This window comes from Pseudophryne corroboree, chromosome 4 (assembly GCF_028390025.1).
Source record: "Pseudophryne corroboree isolate aPseCor3 chromosome 4, aPseCor3.hap2, whole genome shotgun sequence".
NCBI lineage: Eukaryota > Metazoa > Chordata > Amphibia > Anura > Myobatrachidae > Pseudophryne > Pseudophryne corroboree.
This window is the reverse complement of record NC_086447.1, coordinates 396,623,339-396,648,469: the sequence shown is the minus strand read 5'-3', so window position 1 is coordinate 396,648,469 and position 25,131 is coordinate 396,623,339. Positions and strand designations below refer to the sequence as shown.

Below are 25,131 nucleotides of genomic sequence, written 5' to 3'. Positions count from 1 at the left end.
GTGCAGAAAACTCAGCTACTGCAACAAGCTGTTGCAGATTTAGCTGCTAGGGCTGATGCACAGCTACCCCTCTTTCATGCAGGTCTGCTTTCTGATACAGATGATGATGTCCAGGATGATGGGGATGACCCAGATCCCATTAGTGGGGATCCCGATTCTACTCAGGGTATTGAACCCCTCATTTTGGCTATAAGGGAAGTGTTGCAGCTCCCTCTAGAGGACACTTCTTCACAGCAGTCTTTTTCCTTGTACAAAACAAGCCCAATGTCACTTTCCCTGAATCTCCAGAGTTAGATGACTTATTCAAACAGGCCTGGAAGAATCCAGACAAAAAATTTTTTACGCACTTTCCCATTTGCTCCTCAAGGTAGAAAATTTTGGGAGGAACCTCCTGGGGTGGATGTCTCTGTCTCTCGCCTGTCTAAAAAGGCGTTGCTGCCTGCCCCAAGCTCCTTTACCATGAAGGATCCTGAGGATAGAAAGATAGAGACTACCCTAAAATCTCTATACACTGCAGCTGGCCTTTCACAAAGACCGGTCATTGCGGGTTGCTGGATGACCCATGCCATTCATTCTTGGGCCATGCAAATTCAGGGGGGCCTCTCGGGGGATATGCCCTTAGTTACCATTGTTACACTCCTGAAACACATTCAGGACACTACTCGTGTCCTCTGTGATTCACTCAAGGAGATGGGGAACATCAATGCTCGGATGTCGGCCATGGCGGTGTTTGCATCAGTGGATTGCAGACGCAGAATCCAAACGTAATGTGGCGTCCCTCCACTTTTCTGGGGAATGGCTATTTGGGGTTGAGCTGGATGCCTGGATTTCCAAGGTTACTGCTGGGAAATCCTCTGGGGCCCCACCGGCAAGACGTTCCTATCCAGGACCATCTCTCCAGTCCTTTTGGTCTCGCAAATTTTGATCAAAGGCCAGAGGTGCCTCCCATGCAGCTAGAGGTACCAGAGGTAAGTCCAGGAAACCTGCAACTACCAGTTCTCAGGAACAGCCCACCAGTTCTGCTTCCACTAAAGCCTCAACATGACGGTGCCAACCCACCCCGAGGGGATATCAAGGTGGAAGCTCGACTGCGTCACTTCAGCAGCTCATGACTACAAGCTTGAGTTCGACAGTACTCCCCCCTACCCCCCCCCCCCCCCCCCAACGATTTTTCAAATCAAGCTTACCAGCTTTCGAGGATATGCGAGTTACGTTACAGAAGGCTATCCAAAAATTGGTCGAATCCCACGTTGTTGTTCCAGTACCTCTACCGCAACACGGCAAGAGGTTTTACTCAAACCTGTTTGTGGTGACGAAGCCAGACGGTTCCGTCAGACCCATTCTGAATCTGAAAGCCTTAAATCCTTATTTAAAGGTGTTCAAGTTCAAGATGCAATCCCTGCGTGCCTGGAAGACCAGGAATTTATGGTCTCCTTGAATATCAAGGACGCCTATCTCCACTTTCCGATTTGGTCTCCTCATCAGGCGTACCTGCGGTTTGCCCTGTATGACGATCACTTCCAGTTCCAGGCACTACCCTTCGGCCTGTCAACAGCACCGAGGATATTCACGAAGGTGATGGCGGAGATGATGCTTCAACTCCGGATCCAAGGGATAAATGTGGTGCCTTATCTAGACGATCTCCTGATAAAGGCAAGATCCAGGGAACTTTTGTTGCTCCATATCGACTGCACCATCCGTCTTCTGTCCGACCATGGGTGGAGCCTCAACTTACAGAAGTCCCACCTGGAGCCAACTCAGAGGTTCCTGTTTCTGGGGATGTTGCTGGATACTGTGGCCAAGAAGGTGTTTCTACCAGAGGACAAGGCGAGAACACTTCAGGAGATGGTCCGCATGGTGCTCCGACCTGCTCAAGTTTCCATCCATCTTTGCACCAGAAGATGGTCGCCTCATACAAGGCGATCCAATATGGGAGGTTCCATGCCAGAACATTTCAATTGGATCTCCTGAGCAAGTGGTCTGGATCACATCTCCAGATGCACCAGATAATTTGGCTGTCTCCTCAGGCCAGGATTTCCCTTCTGTGGTGGCTTCAGTCCTCCAATCTCCTGGAGGGCAGGAGTTTCGGAATTTAGAATTGGATCCTCCTCACGACGGATGCGAGTCTGCGAGGATGGGGAGCTGTCACCCAAGGGGCGCAGTTCCAGGGCAGGTGGTCATCCCACGAAAGCCTCCTTCCAATCAACATTCTGGAACTTTGGGCTATCTGCCATGCCCTGCTTCAAGCGTCTCCTCTGCTCAAGGATCACGCAATCAAGGTACAGTCGGACAAAACCACGGTGGTGGCGTATATCAATCGACAAGGAGGGACAAAAAGCAGAGCCTGCATGCGAGAGGTGTCAAAGATACTCCTCTCGGTGGAAAGAAACGCAAGAGCCATGTCAGCAATCTTCATTCCGGGTGTGGACAACTGGCAGGCGGACTTCCTGAGTCGCCACGATCTCCACCCGTGGGAGTGGCGTCTCCGTCATCTGGTGTTCTAGCAGATCATTGACTGGTGGGGTTGCACTAGCTCCTTTGGACCTCCTTTGGATCCCGTCTATACCCCATCGTACTAGTTTCCCCCAATATCCCTTATGGACTACAAGAAAAGGATTTACAGGTAGGTATTAAAATCCTATTTTTTACCTTTCAAATGATTATTCTTATTTACCTTGGCACACGTTATTGCACTGTCCTTGATTTTGGTTCCTACTTTGTACATGTTATAGGTGACTATACAGTACATGACAGCTGCATAGTAAGTGTTGCCCAGTAATAAGAGCCACAGGAGCCAGTTGGGTTAGTTTTCTGTACATATTTTAGGTATGACTTTTTCCTATTCTTGTGGCTGATGCAAGGTTGGTAATAAAATGGAATTAACTATTTTCTGAAGTCATCATCATCAGCACGTACAGTACTTGCACCTCCTTATAGATCAGGGATGGGGAACCTTCAGCCCTCCAGCTGTTGTTGAACTGCATATCCCAGTGTGCCCTGCAGCAGTTTTAGTATGGGCAAATAGCAAAACTGGAGCAAGACATGCTGGTATGTGTAGTTCAACAACAGCTTGCGGGCCAAGGTCCCCCACCCCTGCTATAGATAGTGTAAAAGATATGTCTTCCAACAGGTGCATTTGCAAATGTTTGCATGTCTACAAGTGTGTGTGCTGCACAACAAAGAAACGGAAACTGAGACTTAATCTGATTCAGATTTCAAAAAACCTTGATAAAGACCCCAGCTATGGGTAGAAACGCGTAGGTTGTTTCCTGACAAGCCTGGGGACGGACATAAGGACCAGTATTCAGTAAGAACTTATGCCTGCATGGTGGGACTATCCGGAAATCCCTTATTACATCTTCCATGCGCTTTCAGAACTGTCTAAACCACAGTTCAGAACCATCTGTACCCGATTGTGAGTGATGGAAGCCTGTGGAACAACAAGCATCTGCAGAAGTTAAGAATGCGCTAGTTAAGTCTCAGTTTCCATTTCTTTGTTGTGCACTTTATTGGTGAGGGGTGAAGGAAAACCTCCTAGGAAACTTTGAAACTATACCAGCTGCTTTTTTGCGCACAAAGTCTTCCTATATTTTTTGTAAAGTGTGTGTGCTGAACTGTGCCTAAGGTGCATAGTTATTAAGGAATACCGTATTTACAGGATATCTCCCGAGAACACTCGTTTTAAAGGGGTACCTGACAATATTAAGACTTCGCTGCTTGTAACAAGGAGAAAGTGCAGCAGATATCTTCAATATCTGCAATTGTCCCTCCATTTCCGACTGCAACAGCTGCCCCCAGTGGTTTCTTTTGGGCTTGTAAACTATAAATGCCCCCATCCACTAGTCAGATTTGGGCAGTTTTCTTCAGATTTCGATGCATCTGACCGTCATATCTGAAGAAAAGTGTCACATTGGATGGCTCTTCCGATCCAATGCTCACTCCCGTGTCAGATACTGTATGTCTGAGGCTGCCCCAACTATTTATCTGAATCTGAAGAAAACAGGTGCACATCGGATTATTTTTTTTACTTCAGATGTATCTGATCAGATTCATCTGAAGCGTCACTTGACTGGCATCTCCCTGGCCACTCCCACCCACCAAGAGGGGGAACAGCGGCAGCAGCAGCATCAGATCAATCGCATGTAGTATGTGTGCATCAGATATATCTGATGCGATCTGGCACATGATATATTGCATCAGATATATCTGAAGTGAATGTAATGAAAATTAAAGCCAGGGTCTGATCCGATTCCCGGGACGCTCCTGGGAGAGTTCAAGAGAAATCTGATGCTATCTGCAGTTCAGACAAGTCTGAGTAGTGGATGACCACCTTTAGACTTACTGAAGATGGCTTTAGCCCATAAATAGCCTATGGAGTACACTTTCGCAGATTTTACTGGAGAGGGATCCAGAGAGATCCTTCAATGTTGGCACCCACTGATGCAAGTGTATGAAGATGGCCGTGCATACGCATCACAAGTGCTGATGCCAAACCTGGAAGCTGATCTACTGCCTGCTCTTCACCGGGATGAGCTCTTATAAGAGCCCATTACCCGGCAAGAGAATAATACTAAATTCAAGTGAATATTTCCATTTTGACTTTGCAAATTTTGGTCACTTTTATCATATACACGCAAGATATGATAAATCCCCATCAACCCCACAGTTTTGGATCTATAGGGGTATATCCAATTAAAGTCGGATCCTCTCCGACGGAAAGGATCCGACACTTCGCTATTCAATAGCGGGCCGTTTCCCCTCACACTCTGACCATTTATTTCTGTCCTCTCTTATGGGTGAAAATGAATGGTCGAAAACGGCCTGTTTTCGACCACAGCAGGGTCGAAAATTTATGGATTCTGCTCATCCATGTGTTTGTTGACTTGTCGTAATTTCCAACAGGGCGGAAGAACTGCACTTCAAATAAATATTGAAGTGTCGGAAAGTTCTGACTATCGGCGGAAAGTGCCGTCTTTCTGCCCTGTCTAAACTTCCAACCGTAATGAAATACTCCCCTTGGTGGTAAAGATCCATGTACCCAAATTGCAAATCATTTTTTATAACCACATTTGCACGTGCTCAACTTTTGAGCAGCCACACTGCAAATCACACAGAATATTGTACGCAAATGGCTATACATTCAATTCACCAGCCGTATATGTTTTTACTCAGGATGTTCTAAATATATAATTTCTGCTGTGGGGTACACTGGGCTCCACAAGGATAGACATTGGGGTGTAGAGTAGGTTCTTGATCCGAAGCACCAACAGGCTCAAACGCTTTGACCTTCTTCCCAAGATGCATAGCGCCGCCACCTATATCACCCCGCCTCCGTGCACAGGAGCTCAGTTTGTAGTTGGTGCTTGCAGTGCAAGCATGTAACATTTTCTGAGGAAAAAAGTAGACTACAAGGGCTGCAGCAGAGGCACAGATTATGCTGGATGTCAGTAGACATTGCCTGCTGCAGCTCCATCTCTCCCCCAGCGGCGCTGTACACTCCCATGCCCTGGTTGCCGGGTACCTACAGCAGGAGGCTCCGGTTTTCTTCCAAGTTAGTCACACACGGCTGGGGCTCTCCGGGATCGCGTGGCCGCACTTCGGGAGGAGGTAAGTGGGTCCCGCTTTATCGCGATCCGGCGCGGCCGGTGGGAGGCGGGCCGCGCGCGCTGGCGGTGGGCACTGTGGCAGTACAGGCGATCCCACTAGATCACCAGGGCATGGGTGCAGGTCAGGTTTTCTCTCTAAACCTTTTTACAAGTAGCCCGCAGTACCCGGTGGTTTTTCCAGCAGAGGGGATAAGGCTTAGACCTGGAGCCCCTCCCCCAGCCCCAGGGCGCCATTTCCCGCAAATGTTCCCGCCCTGGAGCTGCATATCCGTCTCTTCCTCACTCCCTGGCAGTGTCTGCGGCGCCATTATCCCTCAGCTCACTGTTCTTGGGAATGCTTGGGCAAATCCTCCTATGTAAAGCCGCCTGGTTGTCAGTGCTGTGACTTTACAAGACACTTAAGTATTCTACCTGCCTTTTTTAGTCAGTGTTAAGAAAGAGTGCACTTAGTCAGGGTTTCCTAGTACAATTACCCTGTGATATACATCCAGTTCTTACTGTGTACTGTTATATCTATTGTTATATAGCTGTGTAAGCTAGTCCAGTGCAGTATTATTGTTAGTAATAACCTCTGCATTGTACAGACTGTGACTATTTGTGTGTGCATTTGATAGCTGAGTGGTGTCCATTTCGTGTCTTTCACTCAACCTGCTATCCCTATATTCTATAACCTGAGGGGGCTTGGTGCGTCAGGTTTTATCTAATATAGGATTTTCACAAAGATATACTGTATTACGTATTTTTCTCTGTGATTTAGTCACCATATCTCTCCTTTGTCTCTGCTGGTGCTGACTACACTGCGCAGAGGTTTGGGCTAGAGGTATTGTGCTGCTGACAAATTGTACTGTGTTACCTGATACTGCAAGTTATATCATGTCTGCTTCTGAGGGTAACGGTTCTGGAGCTGAACACACTGCCGGTGTTGCTGAAGCCGCAGATACCTATGAGGAGAATATAGCAGCTTTGGGCTCTGGTTCTGGGGGCTCCTTGTCCCTCAGTTGGACAGTGGCAACGGGGGCAAATAATGACCCGCCGTGGGCCGCTTTTTCCACGCTTCTGCATACGCTAGTTCATAAACTAACACCCCCTATGGGACCCCCAATGCCGGTGAAACCGTTTGTGGTCCCTGCAGCTAACCCACCATGGGCGGACGATTTATCTGCTCAAATAAAGAAGTTGAACCAGTCCCTGACTACTAAAAAGTCTGTCCGTCGCCCGCCTACGTCCAAGCGGTCCTCTAAGGGATCGCTTGTCTCCTCACAATCCACTGCTGTCACTGACACCTCGTCGGATGAAGACAGCACTTTCACTGACCCCACAGGTTCTGACTCAGATACGGCTCATGGGGAGGGTGGTTCACATGTGGATGTTCCTGATCTTTTGGAGGCTATTAAGTTAATTTTACAGATTACGGATGATCCCGAGCCATCCGTTCCTCCTAAGAAACCAGATAGGTTCAAGCGTCAGAAGGTGAGTAAACAAGTTTTGCCTCACTCTGACCACCTACTTGATATACGTCAGGAACCCTGGAAAAACCCGGGTACGAAGTTTGTGCCTCAAAAGAAGATGCTGGCTCGCTATCCCCTTGCGCCGGAGCTGTCTAAGAATTGGGAAACGCCTCCTCCAGTGGACTCGCATGTGTCTAGGATGGTGGTTTCCTCAGCTCTAAAAGAGCCTACGGATAAACGCGTGGAGGGTTGTCTGAAAGTGATTTACACCCTCACGGGTGCTGCACAAAGGCCCACTATTGCAGCTACTTGGGCTGCAGAGGCCATTGAAGCATGGGCCTTGGAGTTAGATGCTGAAATCTCCTCTGACCGTGCTAGACAATGCTTGTCTTACGTTGTCACAGCTTCTCGTTATATTAAAGAGGCGGCTTCTGATGCCGGTATCCTGCCAGCCAAGGCCTCTACTACGTCAGTCCTGGCTCGCCGGATATTGTGGCTGAGATCCTGGTCTGTGGATCTGCACTCTAGAAAAACCCTGGAGGTACTCCCTTTTAAGGGAGATATTCTGTTTGGGGAGGATTTAAATAAGATTGTGGCTGACTTGGCTACTGCCAAAACTGCCTGTCTGCCAAGTACTGCTCCTTCTGTGTCGAAGGCTAAAGGTACTTCCTTTCGCCCCTTTCGTCCTTCAGGTAAAACAAAAGGTCAGGCGTACAACAAGCAGGCCCGCACTTCCAAACCCGGTATTCCTAAACCCAAAAGAGCCTGGGCTGCCCATCAGACAGCTTCCAAGACAGATAAGCCAGCCTCATGACGAAGCGGGCCTCCCTCTGGGGGATCCCAGGGTGGGGGGCCGGCTTCTAGGGTATACCGAGGAATGGTTGAAGACCACTTCAGATGCCTGGGTACGGGAAGTTGTCACTCGAGGTTACGCCATAGCCTTCAAAAACCGACCCCCTCATCGATTTTGCCAGACAGATGTCCCGTTGGACAAGACAAAGGCAAACACTCTACATTCGGTGGTACAGACCCTCCTGGATACAGGAGTCGTAGTACAGGTGCCTCTTGCGCAGAGGGGCCGGGGGTACTATTCTCCGCTGTTTCTAGTCCCGAAACCGAATGAGTCCTCTCGGCCCATTCTCAACCTCAAGGCATTGAAAAGGTTTGTGAAGGTTTCCAAGTTCCGGATCCTATCTCGTCCGCAAGTGTCGATACATTCGGCGATGCAGGTGCTGGGCCTCATGGTGTCAGCATTTGACATGGTGGAGTACGCTCAATTTCACTCTCGCCCTCTCCAGAGGCTGATTCTAGCCAAATGGGACGGCCTGCCTCACCGGATCAGGTCTCAAATTATCTCATTGACTCCGGAGGTCCGTCTGTCGCTGCTCTGGTGGCTCCGGGACCAACAACTGTGCAGTGGCCGTCCGTTCTGGATATCCGATTGGGTCCTGTTGACGACAGATGCCAGTCTAAGAGGTTGGAGCGCGGTGCTGGAGCAACACTCCCTTCTGGGGCGGTGGACCAAGGAGGAGTCCCTCCTCTCGATCATTATTCTGGAGTTGCGGGCGGTCTTCAATGCCTTGAACCTAGCCCAGCATTTAATTCAGAACCGTCCTGTTCAAGTACAGTCGGACAACGCCACCACAGTGGCTTACATAAATCATCAAGGCGGCACTCGAAGCCGCCTAGCAATGAAGGAAGTCTCACGGATTCTACAGTGGGCAGAACGCCATCTACCGGCCATATCGGCAATATTCATTCCGGGAGTCCTGAATTGGGAAGCGGACTTTCTCAGTCGTCAGGACGTGCATGCCGGCGAGTGGGGCCTCCATCCAGAAGTGTTTCAACTCCTAGTGGAAAGGTGGGGCCTTCCAGACGTAGATCTGATGGCATCTCGACACAATCACAAGGTTCCGGTCTTCGGAGCAAGAACAAGGGATCCTCAAGCAGCATTCGTGGATGCACTGGCGGTACCGTGGAGGTTTCGGCTGCCGTACATGTTCCCTCCGGTGTCACTCCTGCCCAGGGTAATTCGGAAGTTCAAGCAAGAAAAAGGAACTCTGCTTCTCATAGCTCCAGCGTGGCCCAGACGGCACTGGTTCTCAGACCTGCAAGGCCTATCGTCAGAGCGTCCAATTTTACTTCCACAACGCCCAGACCTCCTCGTTCAGGGCCCCTGTGTCTACCAGGGCCTATCCCGGCTGTCTTTGACGGCGTGGCTCTTGAAGCTTCCGTCTTAAGGGCTAAAGGATTTTCTGAGGCGGTCATTCAAACTATGTTGCGGGCCCGGAAACCGGCTTCGGCTCGGATTTACTATAGGGTCTGGCATTCTTACTTTGTTTGGTGCGCATCTAACGATTATGACGCTTCCAAGTTTAGTATAGCCAAGTTGTTGGCTTTTCTTCAGCAGCGCCTGGACTTAGGCCTGCGTCTGGCCTCCCTCAAGGTTCAAATATCTGCCTTGTCGGTGTGGTTTCAAAGAAAAATTGCGACCTTACCTGATGTGCATACCTTTACTCAGGGCGTGTTGCGTATCCAACCTCCCTATGTCCCGCCTGTGGCTCCTTGGGACTTGTCGGTGGTTTTGGAGGCGTTACAAGAGTCTCCATTTGAACCTCTTGGTTCAGCTGACCTTAAGTGGCTTTCCCTTAAGGTGGTGTTTCTGCTGGCTATTGCTTCAGCTAGAAGTGTGTCGGATTTGGGTGCCTTGTCCTGTAGTTCCCCATATCTGATATTTCACCATGACCGGGCGGTTCTTAGGACTCGTCCCGGCTATCTACCTAAGGTGGTTTCTTCGTTCCACCTTGATCAGGAGATTGTAGTTCCGGCACTTGTTTCTCCTGGTCTGTCTCCCAAAGAGCGGTCTTTGGATGTGGTACGGGTTCTCTGTATCTATGTGAAGAGAACTGCTCCTATTAGGAAATCTGATTCTCTTTTTGTTGTGTTTGGGTTTCACAAACGGGGCTGGCCTGCTCACAAGCAAACTCTGGCCAGATGGATTAGAATGGTGATTGCACATGCTTATGTGAAGGCTGGTCTCTCTGCTCCTGATCACATTAAGGCCCATTCTACTCGGTCTGTTCGACCTTCTTGGGCGGCCCAACGTGGTGCAACCTGTGAACAATTATGCAAGGCGGCTACGTGGTCCTCTGTGAACAATGTTCATAAGGTTCTATGCCTTCAATACCGCCGCTTCCCAGGATGCTTCCTTTGGACGCCGGGTTCTTGTGCCCGCTACAGTGCGTCCCCTCCCATAAGGAACTGCTTTAGGACATCCCCAATGTCTATCCTTGTGGAGCCCAGTGTACCCCGCAGCAGAAAACGAGTTTTATGGTAAGAACTTACCTTTGTTAAAACTCTTTCTGCGAGGTACACTGGGCTCCACAAGGCGCCCACCCTGACGCACTTAGCTTCTTTGGGTTGGTATGGCATTAGCCGCTGACACTTCTCCTGTCGGGAGAGTGTGGTGTTTGTGGCAACTGGCAGTTGTCGTCTCTTCTACTTGCTACTGCATTGGGCTGGTTAACAAAACTGAGCCCCTGTAACGGAGGCGGGGTGATATAGGAGGCGGCACTATGCATCTTGGGAAGAAGGTCAAAGCTTTTGAGCCTGTTGGTGCTTCGGATCAAGATCCTACTCTACACCCCAATGTCTATCCTTGTGGAGCCCAGTGTACCTCGCAGAAAGAGTTTTAACAAAGGTAAGTTCTTATCATAAAACTCGTTATTTATTAGAATGTGCCACTTTAAATATTATGAATGTACCATTCCCCATTTTATTAGTGGTAACATATAATGTTTAAGCCTTGCTCTGGAATTGTTTTTCTACCTAGTTCCACGACAAGATTGACCCAACACTTGAAAACCTGCAACGAATAGCTGAGCGTCTGAGACAGCCGCCGTCAATCTCTGCAGAGTGCGAGAAGATCAGAGAACAGATTAGCGAGAATAAAAATGTTTCTGTGGAGCTTGAAAAGCTTCAGCCTGTCTATGAGATGCTGAAGATGCGTGGAGAGGAAATGATCGCCCGCTCAGAAGGTGCTGATAAGGACATCTCAGCCAAAGGTAATTCATTGTGCAAGACAGGAACCATTCTTTTCAGTTTCAATGCATTGTAAATAGTATGGTCTTCAGTGCTATTCTTATCATGTGCAGTCAGTTATGTCGTTTAGAACTCTCCTTGAAATATAGTTGTGTAGTGTGTTTTTGGCACGATAAAGCTGCTGTTATGATCTTACTTTGGTGGCTTTTACTCATGAGTTATTAAGGTGTAATTGCATTTTTATTAAAATATATTATTATATACTAGTCTGAATTATTAGAAGTGAATCTGATTGCAGGCGGAGCTGTTTATACAGTGTCTTTTCTGTTCCAGCTGTTCAAGATAAGCTTGACCAAATGGTCTTTATCTGGGAGGACATCCAGGCTTTGACAGAAGAAAGGGAGGCCCAGTTGCTGGATGTGATGGAACTGGCAGACAAGTTCTGGTGTGATCACATTGCTTTAATAGCCACCATTAAGGATACACAGGATTTCATCCGTGAACTCGATGAACCCGGAGTTGATCCCTCTGTTGTAAAACAACAACAAGAGGCAGCAGAGGTGAGATGACTGAGGAAGACATACTAAGCTGTAGTAAGAGAAGTAAATGGGTAGTGGCTAGACCCCAGTGGTGCAAGTAGAAAAAATGTCTTACGGGTACTGTAAAAAATGGGTGTGGCCAAATGTCACATGGGGCGTGGCCAATGAAAATGGGGGCGTGATACACATATGGGGGGAGGGGCAGATACACGTATGACCCCAATAGTGCCAGATACACGTTGCCCCACAGTGCCAGATATACATTGCCCCACAGTGACAAATATACATTGCCCCACAGTGCCAGATACACATTGCCTCACTGTGCCAGATAAACAAATGCCCCCAGAGTGCCAGATACACAAATGTCCCCAGAGTGCCAGATACACATTGCTTCACAGTGCCAGATACACATTGCCCCACAGTGCCAGATACACAAATGCCCCCAGAGTGCCAGATATACATTGCCTCACAGTGTCAGATACACATTGCCCCACAGTGCCAGATACACAAATGCCCCCACTGTGTCAGATATACATTGCCCCCCAGTGCCAGATACAGAAATGCCCCCACAGTGCCAGATATGCCCCGAGTGATAGATACACAAGTATGCCCGCAGTGCCAGATATGCCCCAGGGCCAGATACAGAAATGCCCCCAGTGCCAGATACACAAGTATGCTCCCATTGCCAGATATGCCCTCAGTGTCAGATATGCCCCAGTGCCAGATACACATGTCTCCGCAGTGCCAGATATGGCCACAGTGCCAGATACACATGTCCCCCCAGTGCCAGATATGCCCCCAGTGCCAGATACACATGTCCCCACACAGTGCTAGATATGCCCCCAGTGCCAGATACACATGTCCTTCCAGTGCCAGATATGCCCCCAGTGCCAGATATGCCCCCAGTGCCAGATACACATGTTCTTCCAGTGCCAGATATGCCCCCAGTGCCAGATATTCCCCAGTGCCAGATATTCCCCAGTGCCAGGTACTCAAGTCCCCCCAGTGCCAGATATGCTCCCAGTGTCAGGTATACATGCCCCCGCCAGTGCCAGATATCCCCCAGTGCCAGGTACACAAGTCCCCCAGTGCCATATATGCTCCCAGTGCCAGGTACACAAGTGTCCCCCCCCCCCCCCCCGTGCCAGATATGCTCCCAGTGCCAGGTATGCATGCCCCCCCCAGTGCCAGATATGCTCCCAGTGTCAGGTATACATGCCCCCCCAGTACCAGATATCCCCCAGTGCCAGGTATACAAGACCCCAGTGCCAGATATCCCCCCCCCCCCAGTGCCAGATATCCCTCCCCCCAGTGCCAGGTATACATGCCCCCCCCCGTGGCAGATATCCCCCAGTGCCAGGTATACATGCCCCCCCCCCCCCCCAGTGCCAGATATCCCCCAGTGCCAGGTATACATGCCCCCCCCCCAGTGCCAGATATCCCCCAGTGCCAGGTATACATGCCCCCCCCCCCAGTGCCAGATATCCCCCAGTGTCAGGTATACATGCCCCCCCCACCCCGCTCACCGCTGCCGTCCTGTCTGTGTGAGGGAAGGAGAGCGCAGCCTGCGCCTCTCCTTCCCCTCAGTCTCCGACGGGTGTTTCAGTTTAATTCCGCGCCGATCCGTGAGCCAATCAGAGCTCGCACCGCGACCTCTGATTGGCTCACGGAACGGCGCGGAATTAAACTGAGACACCCGCCGGAGACTGAGGGGAAGGAGAGGCGCAGGCTGCGCTCTCCTTCCCTCACATCAGCGGGGTGCGGCGGGGAGCAGCAGAGGGAGGGAGGGAAGAGGATCGGCGGCCCGTCGTTGTGGGTACGGCGTACCCACGGCTAAATTCTTACGGGTACGCCGTACCCACCCGTACCCACACACTTGCACCACTGCTAGACCCCCTTTGGACAATGTAGCCTCTGACATCATGAGACCACGTGAACCATGGAACATACCATGTGAACCATGACAGCAGGGGGAAATCAAGGTTGGTGGGCTGACAGTTTTACTATCTACGTTGACATCTATTCCCATTAGTAACCTGTGTCAAGCGGAGCGAGCCACCCAGCCGGAAGTGTGGTGAGCGAAGCAAACCCATGAGAGTACACTTTGGGTAACCATGTTACACTTTGGGTCCCATGTTCTAAACCTTTCTCCTCCCCCTGCCATCGCGGTTCACATGGTATGTCCCATGGTTCTCGTGGTCTGATTCCGTATGAGGCCATATTTACTGAAGGGGAGATAGACACACCGTAGTAAAGGCTTCCATGAAACTGGCAGGAAAATATTAGTTAGCCGTGAAATTTCATATTCGCAATAAAACTGTGTTTTATTGCGATCCACGAAAAGTCACTATTCAATTGTCTGTGAAAAATTATCAGCGAGAATACTCCATAGGTTTACCATAAATTTCTTTTCACAAACTCCTTAGCAGTTGTAAAGTTGGGAAAAATCCCTATTTTAGTGTAAAAAGTTTGTTTTTTTGGTTCAGAACCCCTGGGACACCCCCCTGCATGACTAATTAGGCACTTAGAAGTTTGTAGTTATTTTTAATTTGCCAATAATGACACACCCATTTTGGGGTCAAAAAATACAGACTAATGGAAATGTATACGACCGGTATATTGGAGTGCTTTATGAGTGGGGCATGTGTTTTTAGGCTTGCAGGGTTTTTTGGAAGTGAATTAAAATTACTTAAATATATACTTACTGTATACCCATTTTTATGTACCACCAATTTAATTTGATCACTTATGTTGCTGAAAAACACTTGCTTTTGATCATTTTTACACTTTTTAAAAAAAATGCATTTAACAGCTATTTGACAAAATTAAGTACTCCAAATACTTTTTTTGTGGCCAGTAATAGACTTCTATGCTGTTTTCCTACAGTATATTAGATTTGCATTTGTTGGGGTAAAGGAAGATTTCCCCATTCTCTCCTACACTTTTCTCTAGTTTTGCCAGCAAAAATTATTACACAAATCCAGTTTTTGCGCATTTGCAGTTGAATAGGTTTTGCAGTTGAATTTGCAGTTGAATAGGTTGAATCGCAGTAGAGCGAATATGCTTTTCCTGGCTGATTGAATTCCCCGCTGAGGGGGGTATTCAATTAATGCTGTGTCTTCGACCAGTTGTAAAAACTGCACTTTTCGCCCATTTTTAGGATAAATTTACATTCAACCTATTCAATGCCAGTGCCGTTTTTTCGTCTGGTCGAAAAAAGTCACTTTCGAAAACTACGTGTTTTGGTGAATTCACGGGCGCTTTTTGGCACAATTTTCACCCATGCCAATTCGATCAAAACAAGTGAAATGGCATGGGCGAAAACGGCCGCAATTGAATACCCTGTGTCGAATTAGTGCCGTTTTTTCGACCAGTCGAAAAAACAGCACTTAATTGAATACTCCCTATGTGTGAATTTCCATGACTTCACAAGGCTAGGCTTGTAATGAATTTCTCTTCTGGCTCAAAAAGGGGCTTGTATATAAATTGTCCAAATATTTTATACCAAATCTTACTACAAATTATAATAAATTATATTGAAGCAACAACTCAGCCAATGGGGGTAATTCCAAGTTGATCGCAGCAAGAAATTTTTTAGCAGTTGGGCAAAACCATGTGCACTGCAGGGGAGGCAGATATAACGGGTGTAGTACGGTATGCCGGCGCTCGGGCTCCCGGCAACCAGCATACCGGCGCCGGGAGCCCGACCGCTAGCCTACCGACAGCGTGGCGAGCGCAAAGGAGACCCTTGCGGGCTCGCTGCGCTCGCCACGCTGCGGGCACCGCTATTTTATTCTCCCTCCAGGGGGGTCGTGGACCCCCACAAGGGAGAATAGTTATCGGTATGCCGGGTGTCGGGATTCCGGTGCCGGTATACTGTGCGCCGGGATCCCGACATTCGGCATACAGAAGACCACCCGATATAACGTGCAGAAAGAGTTAGATTTGGGTGGGGTGTGTTCAATCTGCAATCTAAATTGCAGTGTAAAAATAAAGCAGCCAGTAGTGACCCTGCACAGAAACAAAATAACCCACCCAAATCTAACTCTCTCTGCACATGTTATATCTGCTCCCCGTGCAGTGCACATGGTTTGGCCCAACTGCTAAAAAATTTCCTGCTGCGATCAACTTGGAATTACCCCCCAATGTTTCTTCTAAAATAAGCTGTAGTTTTAAACTTCTGTAGGTTCATGATTTTAAAGGTAAAAGACTTTCATTTATCAGCATTTCTTTCAGACATAGGGCCTCCATTGTTTTATTCAACAAGAAAAACTTTATACAAAATGTTTTGTTCATAAATTAAGACTTGCTAGCACATAGTTTTTTCAAAGTTTATTTATTGGCTGTTATGGCTAACGTGTAAACCCAAAGTCAAGTCTGTTCTGAACATAATATAATAGAGTATTCCTATATTTAAGTATTGTGCTAAACATAGACCATGTTTATTTCATTTTTAGGTGATTAAAGAAGAAATAGATATCCTGCAAGAAGAGCTGGACCTAGTCGTTGCTCTTGGGTCAGACCTGACTTCTGCTTGTGGTGAACCTGACAAACCTGTTGTGAATAAAAATATAGATGAGGTACAGTAAATAGTAATTTAGAAATTAAAGGATAGTATGTACACCAATAATCTTGCGTCAGAAGGTGACACTAATCCCTACCCGTTAATGGAGTTGACAGGTCAATAATGAAGGGAACATGTTGTGTCTGTGGCAGCTTGTAAATTTGCTACAGCAAGTTCATGGAGCACCCACTCAGACACCAGAGGCTAAATATAATAGCCTGCGAGCTGCTAGAGGTGCGGGACTTTGTGCGAGTCTTCCTGTTTTTTTTTAAAACCGCAATCATTTACAAGGCAAAACCAGGGTAGTTTTGCCTTGTAAATGATTGCCGCTTTAAAAATGCGGGCAGGTGCGCACAAAGTCCCGCACCTTCGGCAGCTTGCAGGCTATTACATTTAGCCCCATATTCCTAGGAATAACCCCTAGCTATATTAACGACAATTACTGTTTGATTTCTAGCTAAACTCAGCATGGGACACACTAAACAAAACCTGGAAGGAGCGAGTTAAGAAACTGGATGAAGCCATGCAGGCTGCCGTACAGTATCAAGATGGGTTGCAGGTACAGTTCCGTGTGTATAAAATAAAGTATGACAGAGCCATTATGCTGATTCTGTTAGTCCTACATTAAGCTTAGTATAGCATACCCAGCACACTTTCTTATTCTGTATGTGTTGTTTCTTGTTAGAGGTGGTTAGAGTATCTGATCTTTCATGTCCAGTATATGTTACTGACTACAGTAACATGCATGATTGTAATTATTGTGTTATTTTTCGATAACGTCCCCAGGCTATTGATCATAGACATTTGCATTATGTCATTCTCTCTTAGGCACTCTTTGACTGGGTGGATTTTGCCACAGGAAGGATAGAGACAATGTCACCAATAGGAACAGACTTAGAAACAGTGAAGCAACAAATGACAGAGCTTAAGGTACAGTAAAACACCATCTCTGTAGGGTTATTTCTTAGTACTCTGCTTGTATGCATGGGAAGGGCAGAAGCAGATAGATCCCAGTTATGATGACAATATATTATTGAAAATTTCAGCTGTGTCTTACAAGCTTCTTTTCTCACTGCAGCAATTCAAGAAAGAGGCTTATCATCAGCAGATAGAACTGGAGAGGCTGAACCACCAGAAGGAGTTGTTGCAGAAGAAGGTGACAGATGAGAATGATAAGCTAGCTGTTGAAGACTCCTTCAAAGAACTAAAATATTTGTGGCAAGCTGTGGAGGATAAAATTATCAACAGACAGGTAAAATCAAAATAGTGTTTGCTGATTGATAATGTGAACAGCAGATAAGATCTGTGCAAACGGTATCTAGTAAAAATGTGATTAGTAAAATATGAAGATTTACTTTTGTCCCTGTGAATAAACTTTGTCTGTAATCAATGTTCATAGGCTACACACCAACCATATTCCATGCCCAGTGCACACATCCATCTACTTATCCTACCAAAATGCTCCACAGTGTCGTGTCTTTCTTTACAACAATATATCTAGAACTGACATCCACTAAGAGACATACGGGTCAATTCAATTACCTGTGATAACTTTGCAGGTATGAGTATTTGTGGCAACAGCCGCACTTTATAGCTGCCTGAACTCTCACACAGCTGTTCGCAGCCCCATAGAGCTCCAAGCAAATGAGTCCTGACTAAAATCTGGACTGTCTCACCTAAACCAGGACAGTTGTGAGATATGAGTAAGCTGTATTAAAGATCTGTAGGCAAGAGGAAAGTGTGTCTTTAATGCATATGATTCATTTTAAAAGCTGTACTATAATCTAAGAACAGGAACTGAGTTTAAAGTGATATGAGGTTGTCATAAAGGGTACATGAATAGGTTGAAGTAAAACAGCTGTATCCAGTATTCAGTGTACATACAGTATGTTTACATATCAGATCAAGGAGGATCCACACTCCACGGCCAATAAGTTCCACGCATTTCTGCTCTACAGATGAAACAAGTTCCTTCCTCTGCTGATAAGGCAAAGGGGTCTGCAGTATATTCCATAACATCTTGGCTTTTTTTAATGTGAGATTCCAATAATGTGATTATTGGGTACTTACAGGGCACCCATCGCTTACACACAGAGGAGCATGAAATGTGTGTTAAATTAATGTTCAGCTTACAGTTTCACTTGGAGCAAGGCAGCCACTTACTGTAAGATGTTATGGGGGTCATTCCGAGTTGATCGTAACTGTGCTAAATTTAGCACAGCTACGATCATTCACACTGACATGCGGGAAGAACGCCCAGCACAGGGCTGGTCCGCCCTGCATGTCAGTGCCGCCCCCCACCCCCCTCCCTGCAGAAGTGCAAAGTCATCGCACAGCGGCGATGCCTTTGCACTTCAAGAGTAGCTCCCGGCCAGCGCAGCTTTAGCGTGCTGGCCGGGAGCTACTCTTCGCTCCCCGGCCCGCAGTGGCTGCGTGTGATGTCACGCAGCCGCCGTGGACTGCCCCCCCCAACGGTCCGGCCACGCCTGCGTTGGCCGGACCGCTCCCGTTAAGCCGCCGTCCCGCCCAGCGACCGCCTCTGCCTCAGAGGCGAGCGATAGGCAATGACGGCTGCCCGACGCAGTTCCGACCCGATCACTGCGCTGCGAGAAACTCGGAATGACCCCCTATATTGTATATTGATGCCGCCTATAATCTGACATCAATGTACAAGTTTTAAAATAACCATTATGTAATGAAATAAGCCCTATTTTTTCATATGTATGTTATTTTATTTGCAGAAGTTATGATTAATATAAATATAGCCTTGACTTTTTTTTTTTAATTATGTAGAAATAAAGAAAAGTACATCTTTGGTGAATTCACATGATTTGTTTATGAACTCAGTAGAGAATGAGAATCAGTCATTTCTTGAACGTTCAAATCTTTCAGAATTTACTGTTGTACACAATACAATTTTTTAGCTGAATGAGACGTGTTATTGTGAAGTGATTGTTAAGTATAATTGAAATTCTTTAAAAAAAATGTATATATATTTTGTATTAGCACAAATTGGAAGGTGCCTTGCTAGCCTTGGGGCCGTTCCAACATGCCCTGGATGAGTTACTGACGTGGATGACACAAACAGAGGGACTGCTGAATGATCAGAAATCCATTGGAGGAGATCCGAAAACCATTGAGATCGAACTTGCTAAACACCATGTGAGCTGCTATGTTTCAAATATTTATTTTTCTTTTTATACAGTACTCTTGAGAATAGGACTAATGGCCTGATTCAGAGATGGAAGCAGTAACACAGCTGCAGCATCTTAGTACATAGCGGTTAAAATATGCTAATACTGGTGGATGCATCTTGTGTAAATAGATGCCTCCTGCCAGCTTCTGTGATCCGCTGCTGCATCCAGAGATGCACCATCGGATCACACTGCATGACCATTGGCCAGTGAAGCTGAGTCCGAGGCCTCACCCCAAAAACGGGGCCCATAAGCACCTATTTCTGGAACCCTGGCCGTTGCTGCCCTTTCCCCGCCCCCAAACAGCCGCAGTATGTCAATCATACTGCGGCTTAGGAAGCACTGCCCCAGTGTCGCAGATGGAGAGCTGCATATTTGCAGTACAAACCCTACACATGTGCAGACCTGTGAACATCGGAGCTGTACGTAATCCATTGGGTTTGCATGCAGCTCTGACTCTGGCCCTAAGTCAACACATACTTTTCTGATAATAAATGGGATTGATGCATTAACACAGGCACTTTGATGTTTATTAATAAAGGTACTACAAAATGATGTCTTGGCTCACAAGTCCAGCGTAGAAACAGTACAGAAGGCAGGGAATGACCTGATAGAATCCAGCCAAGGAGAGGAAGCCAGCAGTCTGCACAGCAGGTTGGAAGCTCTGAGCCAACGTTGGCAAAATGTCCTGGATAAAACAGAGCAGAGGAGGAAGCAGCTGGACAGTGCACTTTTCCAGGTGAATGGCTTAAGAAGCCTCTTCCCCCTTAATGCACATACAGTAGATCACTGAATGGTGAATGATCCTGTAAATGGAAATCAACGTCAATTTTTATGCACTTATATTTCTTCCACTATTTGTTTGTTTCTTTGCAGCACTTTTAATAAATCGTTTTATCTGATATTCCAGAATACAGGAAAATACTCAGTAATTACAGTGAATGACCTTATAGTTCTGTTACACAATTTTATTCTTAATAGCATTTATGTGCGGTGTGTTTTATAGTATACAATCTTAATCTTAAAGCCACTATCATTGCTCACATGTAATCACCTGTTTCACTATTGGACTCAGACATGCTTTATTATAGCATTATGTATTAATTACTAGTTATTTATAGAGCTTTACATAGATTCTCATGGAATCACAGTGCAATACTATTATCTCTCACTTTCCTCAATAATGAAACCCTTTACAAGAGACTTGAAAATGTTGAAAATATGCAAATACCTGTATTCCAGCAACTCTAACCAATGCCTTATACTGGAATATAACGTATACAAGTAGTTGTTACTCTTATATGAAAACAAACATATAAATGAACCAACGCTAAAAAATGTCCTGAGAAAGTATTTTGTTGCCATAAATTTGATAATATTTATAGATCACAAAATGTTTCCTTTTGTTAGTCTACAAAGAATGTCCACAAAACAAAAATAAACCATATATTATGGCTTTGCAAAAGCACACATCAGATAACACTTGAACAATCAGTCATGCACTGCACAACGTTACAGTGCTGACATTTGTTTAACACTTCTCTGTGCTCTGAAATGTAGGCTCAAGGTTTCCACAGTGAAATTGAAGAATTGCATCAATGGCTGACAGACACTGAACGTCATTTACTGGCTGCCAAACCTGTTGGAGGATTACCAGAAACAGCAAGAGAGCAGCTGAACACTCATCTGGTAAGAATCTGCAGGATATGGCTCCAGCACGACCTGGTCTTCTGTGTCTTGTATTAAAAGGACTATTCTGGTGACATGCTTTGCTTAATTTGATTGGAGCCAAGTTGTAGTTGCAATAGTTAATAACATGACACAAGTAATATTTTTTATGATTACAGGATCACTTAATATTGTTATAGTTCATTTACATGGTGCCACGTAGCCTGCAGAGCGCCATAAAAGGGGTAAAACCTACAACACAGTGTGAAATTACAAAATAGTACAGACAGGAGCATTACTATTCATATATGCATAATTACATAAATGTGGTGCTCAGGTGACATTATTACGTAGAGGGTACAGTGAGGAAGGGTTCAGTATGATTTACCGGCGGCCGTCAATATACTGACAACGACATCCAAGCTGCCAGTATGCTGGCAGCTGGGCGAGCGCAAAGAGTCCCCTTGCAGACTCGCTGTGCTCGCCATGCTGCAGGCTTGTTGGCTCGGCACAGGTTCTATTCCCAGTCTATGGGTGTCGTGGACACCCACCAGTGGGAATAGTCCTTTTGGATGGTATTCCGGCTGCTGGCATTGCCATCTGTCAGGATTCCAGCGTCGGTATCCTGAATCCCGGGATCCCTGACGGTCGGTAACTTAAACGTATACCGAGGGGAGAGGGCCCTGCTTATGAGACCTTATAATCTAGACAAGTTGTGGTTGGACACAAAGAGAGTGAGGAATGTAGAAGTCTGATAGTGGGAAGGCATTCTGAAGGGAAGAATGGGAGACATTCTAAAAGCAAGAATGGGAGGAGGTGATCAGGAAGGAGGAGAGAGTGGAACAGAGTGGGAGCAGGGGTGTAACTAGAACTCCATAGCAACATTTTGGATGGACCTCAATTCCAGTACTTCTAGAAGTCTACCTTAGTTCACATTAAGCTACATTTTATTTCCCCCAGTTCACATTATGCCACATTGTATTACCTGTAGTTGGTATTATACCACATTGTAGTGTCCCCAGCTCACATTATACCACATTTTAGTGCTTCCAGTTCATATTACAGTATGCCACACTGTAGTGTCCCCAGCTCACATTATACCACATTTTAGTGCTTCCAGTTCTGATTATGCCCCAGTATCTCAAGTTCACACTAGCGTGCTCCTTGCTGACAGCCTAGCCTGGAATATGGCCATTATCCACCCATTGTTCCATTATTCAGAGCTGTTAAATTTGAAGTATCCCTATTTAGAGCACTTTGGAGCAAATTCTAAGGCTTGTATTGGAGAGAATTTTGGACAACAGGCACTTCAGAGGATGCGTTAGCTATTTTATTTAAAATAAATATTAGTTATACATTTTGGCCCCAGGTGGCGATATGGTGATAGAACTCACTTAAAGGGGGGAATTCAAATGTTTGAAAAGTCGGTTGAGGGTGTTTTTTTTCCTGTCTATTATATACTGTAGGAAAAAACAAGACACCCAACTGACTTTTCAAACAATTGAATATCCCCCAAAGAGCGCTAAACTAACTATGGCAACACTTTACCAAAGAGTCATTAGCCACTACTTTCAGACATCTTGGCCACCCCAATCACCAGACCTCATCCCATATACCTTTTGGCTGTAGTTTATTGTGAAAAATCAGGTGTATTGGACAGGATGTCAGACATATCAGATCTGAAAGACAGCATTAGATGCCGTGTACTGACTGTTCCACTTGATATTTTATATTATGCTAAATAATTCTTTTATTTGAATTGACACTTTTGTTGACCACAACGGAGGACAATTGAACAATTGTGGCGCTCTTCAAGTGATTTGGATCACTACCTTGGGACAACATCTTCTGAAATAACTTGTGCAAATTTATCTTCATTTGAGCCATCCAACACGCAAAAGGAAGGATATTTTAATTGTAACAGCCCTGTATATACTGTATATTTCACTGTTCCTATAACTGCAAGTTACTTTGGCACTGCAAACATCAGCATGCCCTCTGGCAGGAGATGCAGTGCCTTGTAGTTACACAATATTGAGAATCCAAATATAGTTACAAAAAATGACAGTCCCTCTTGCCTTGCTTACAGTGCAGTACATTTGCTCACAAGGTACGGTAGCTTCCCTGGAGAGAAAAGGGTATATCGTCTTTGGTGCTACCAGTGGCGGGTCGGGCCACAGCGTATTAAATGCTTTTGGGCTGACATCCAACCGACCCATTAGTGTTTGGTGCAGCCACATCATGGGCCACCGAGAAGGGGGTGAAGAAGATTCCAGAACCTGCGACTTTTAACTTTATGGTATATTTACTAAGCCTTGGAGAGAGATAAAGTAAATGGATAATAAAGTACCTGCCGTGTTACTGGATGTGTTTGAAAAGTGACAGTTATGAGCTGATAGGCTGGTACTTTATCTCCATCCACTTTATCTCTCTTCAAAGTTTAGTAAATAGACCCTTTTATTCCAAACAGCATCACCGCCGATCTAATCAAAGTAGAGGTGCAGGTTGCGTGCATCAGTGCGCTTCTGTCCGTCAGCATGTGTGTGTCATGCAGTGCTGGCTCCACCCCCCAAATCCAACACTTGCTGCCGTCTTAAAGTTTTACCGTGCACTGAAGATAACAGCAGCAGTGCAGACAGAGTGCTACTCACAGACATTAGTGCGCTGTAATCCTGCAACTGCACGTTGAAATAGGTGTGCCTTCTTATCAAAACTGGTGTTAATTATGTACATGTTCATTATGATTATTTGTCACTATCAAAAATAATTGTCTTATCACAATTATATACATTTACAGATGTGTCCCCACACACTTTGTTGCCCTCTGGTGCGCCAGTCCCGTGTGACTCAGCCACGCTGTCTTTATTGCTGAAAATGTGCTAAAAAGAGCACACAGGTGGCTTGTAGTTCTGGTCCAGAGGGCCCTTTGACAGTGGTGGGCCAAGGGCACGTCTCTTGTGAACCTGCATCAATCCGGGGCTACTTATAGAGAGGTGTCTCTTCAGCTGGCGGCTCCGTGGGGGCAGCTATACTTGTGTAGTTTAATATATGTAGTGCTCTTATGTCCTTACACAGAATAACCGATAATGCAGTGGAGAGTGAAATGTGTGACGTTGGTTCAAATTCATTGAACCAAATCAAATTCATGAAGCCATACATAACCATAGGAAATAGGAATACATTTTTCATATAAATGTTTAAAGGTAAAATGTATTTTGTCAGTTTTATAGAAAGTGTAAGTATGGCATTATTCAGTTTTATGTATGGAATATTGTAAACAATCAGCCATATGTATATTATAGGAACTCTGCGCTCTGTTTGATGCCAAAGAACATGTTTACAAAAGCATACTGCTTAAAAGCCAGCAATTGATGGAAAGATGCATTGATGACCCTGAAGCAAATATGGACCAAGACATTAACAACCTTAAGGAGAAGTGGGAATCTGTTGAGACAAAACTCAGTGAGAGGAAAGTAAGTGTTGATGATGGGGGTCTCATACTGTATTTGAACACATGGTATATTTAGGTAAAAAGCATAAAACGTATTCCCACTGATTACAATATTAGTTTTTTATTTTCAGTTCCTCCTCATCACACTCCCCCCCCCCCCCTTCCTCCCCCTCCTCCCTCTTTCCCTTCTCTGTGGTGACATCATCACTCTCATATTTGCTCTTGGGAAGATACAGGGACTCAGCTTCAAGTACGTGTTATCAATAATAATGTAACCCCTGCGCTAGACTATATGGATATTTGTAGTCACTTCAGAGTATAGCTTTCTGTATAAAAGACACTTTCCATATAATTCCTTTCTACAAAAGTCTAATGTTATCAGTGGTCATATTTTTGTCATTTATTTATTAAATCCTTACTGCAAAACTTCTCTGGCACAAGCTATTATCTAATATAATACATATAGCTTCCTTAACCCTCATACCCACTGGTTACATACAGGCATTTTGCAGCATTTATAGGTCTAGTACAAACTGCAGAAATTGGTCTGACAAAGAGGCAATTATTTCCAATGTCAGTATACTTATTTGCTTTATTACGTGCAGTAAGCTGTGTTACTG

At 45.9% G+C, this 25,131-nt stretch overlaps 1 protein-coding gene across 1 annotated transcript in view; it reads left to right on the top strand.

The window, feature by feature from the left end:
• DST (dystonin) overlaps positions 1 to 25,131 on the top strand; it is a 1,076,884-nt gene that overhangs the window by 986,849 nt on the left and 64,904 nt on the right. Inside the window, exons 66-75 of the mRNA XM_063919308.1 lie at positions 10,887 to 11,118; positions 11,429 to 11,655; positions 16,092 to 16,214; positions 16,656 to 16,757; positions 17,027 to 17,128; positions 17,277 to 17,450; positions 19,205 to 19,360; positions 19,934 to 20,131; positions 20,953 to 21,081; positions 24,363 to 24,533. Coding sequence (XP_063775378.1) covers positions 10,887 to 11,118; positions 11,429 to 11,655; positions 16,092 to 16,214; positions 16,656 to 16,757; positions 17,027 to 17,128; positions 17,277 to 17,450; positions 19,205 to 19,360; positions 19,934 to 20,131; positions 20,953 to 21,081; positions 24,363 to 24,533 — 1,614 coding nt within the window. The remainder of the gene's footprint in view (positions 1 to 10,886; positions 11,119 to 11,428; positions 11,656 to 16,091; positions 16,215 to 16,655; positions 16,758 to 17,026; positions 17,129 to 17,276; positions 17,451 to 19,204; positions 19,361 to 19,933; positions 20,132 to 20,952; positions 21,082 to 24,362; positions 24,534 to 25,131) is intronic.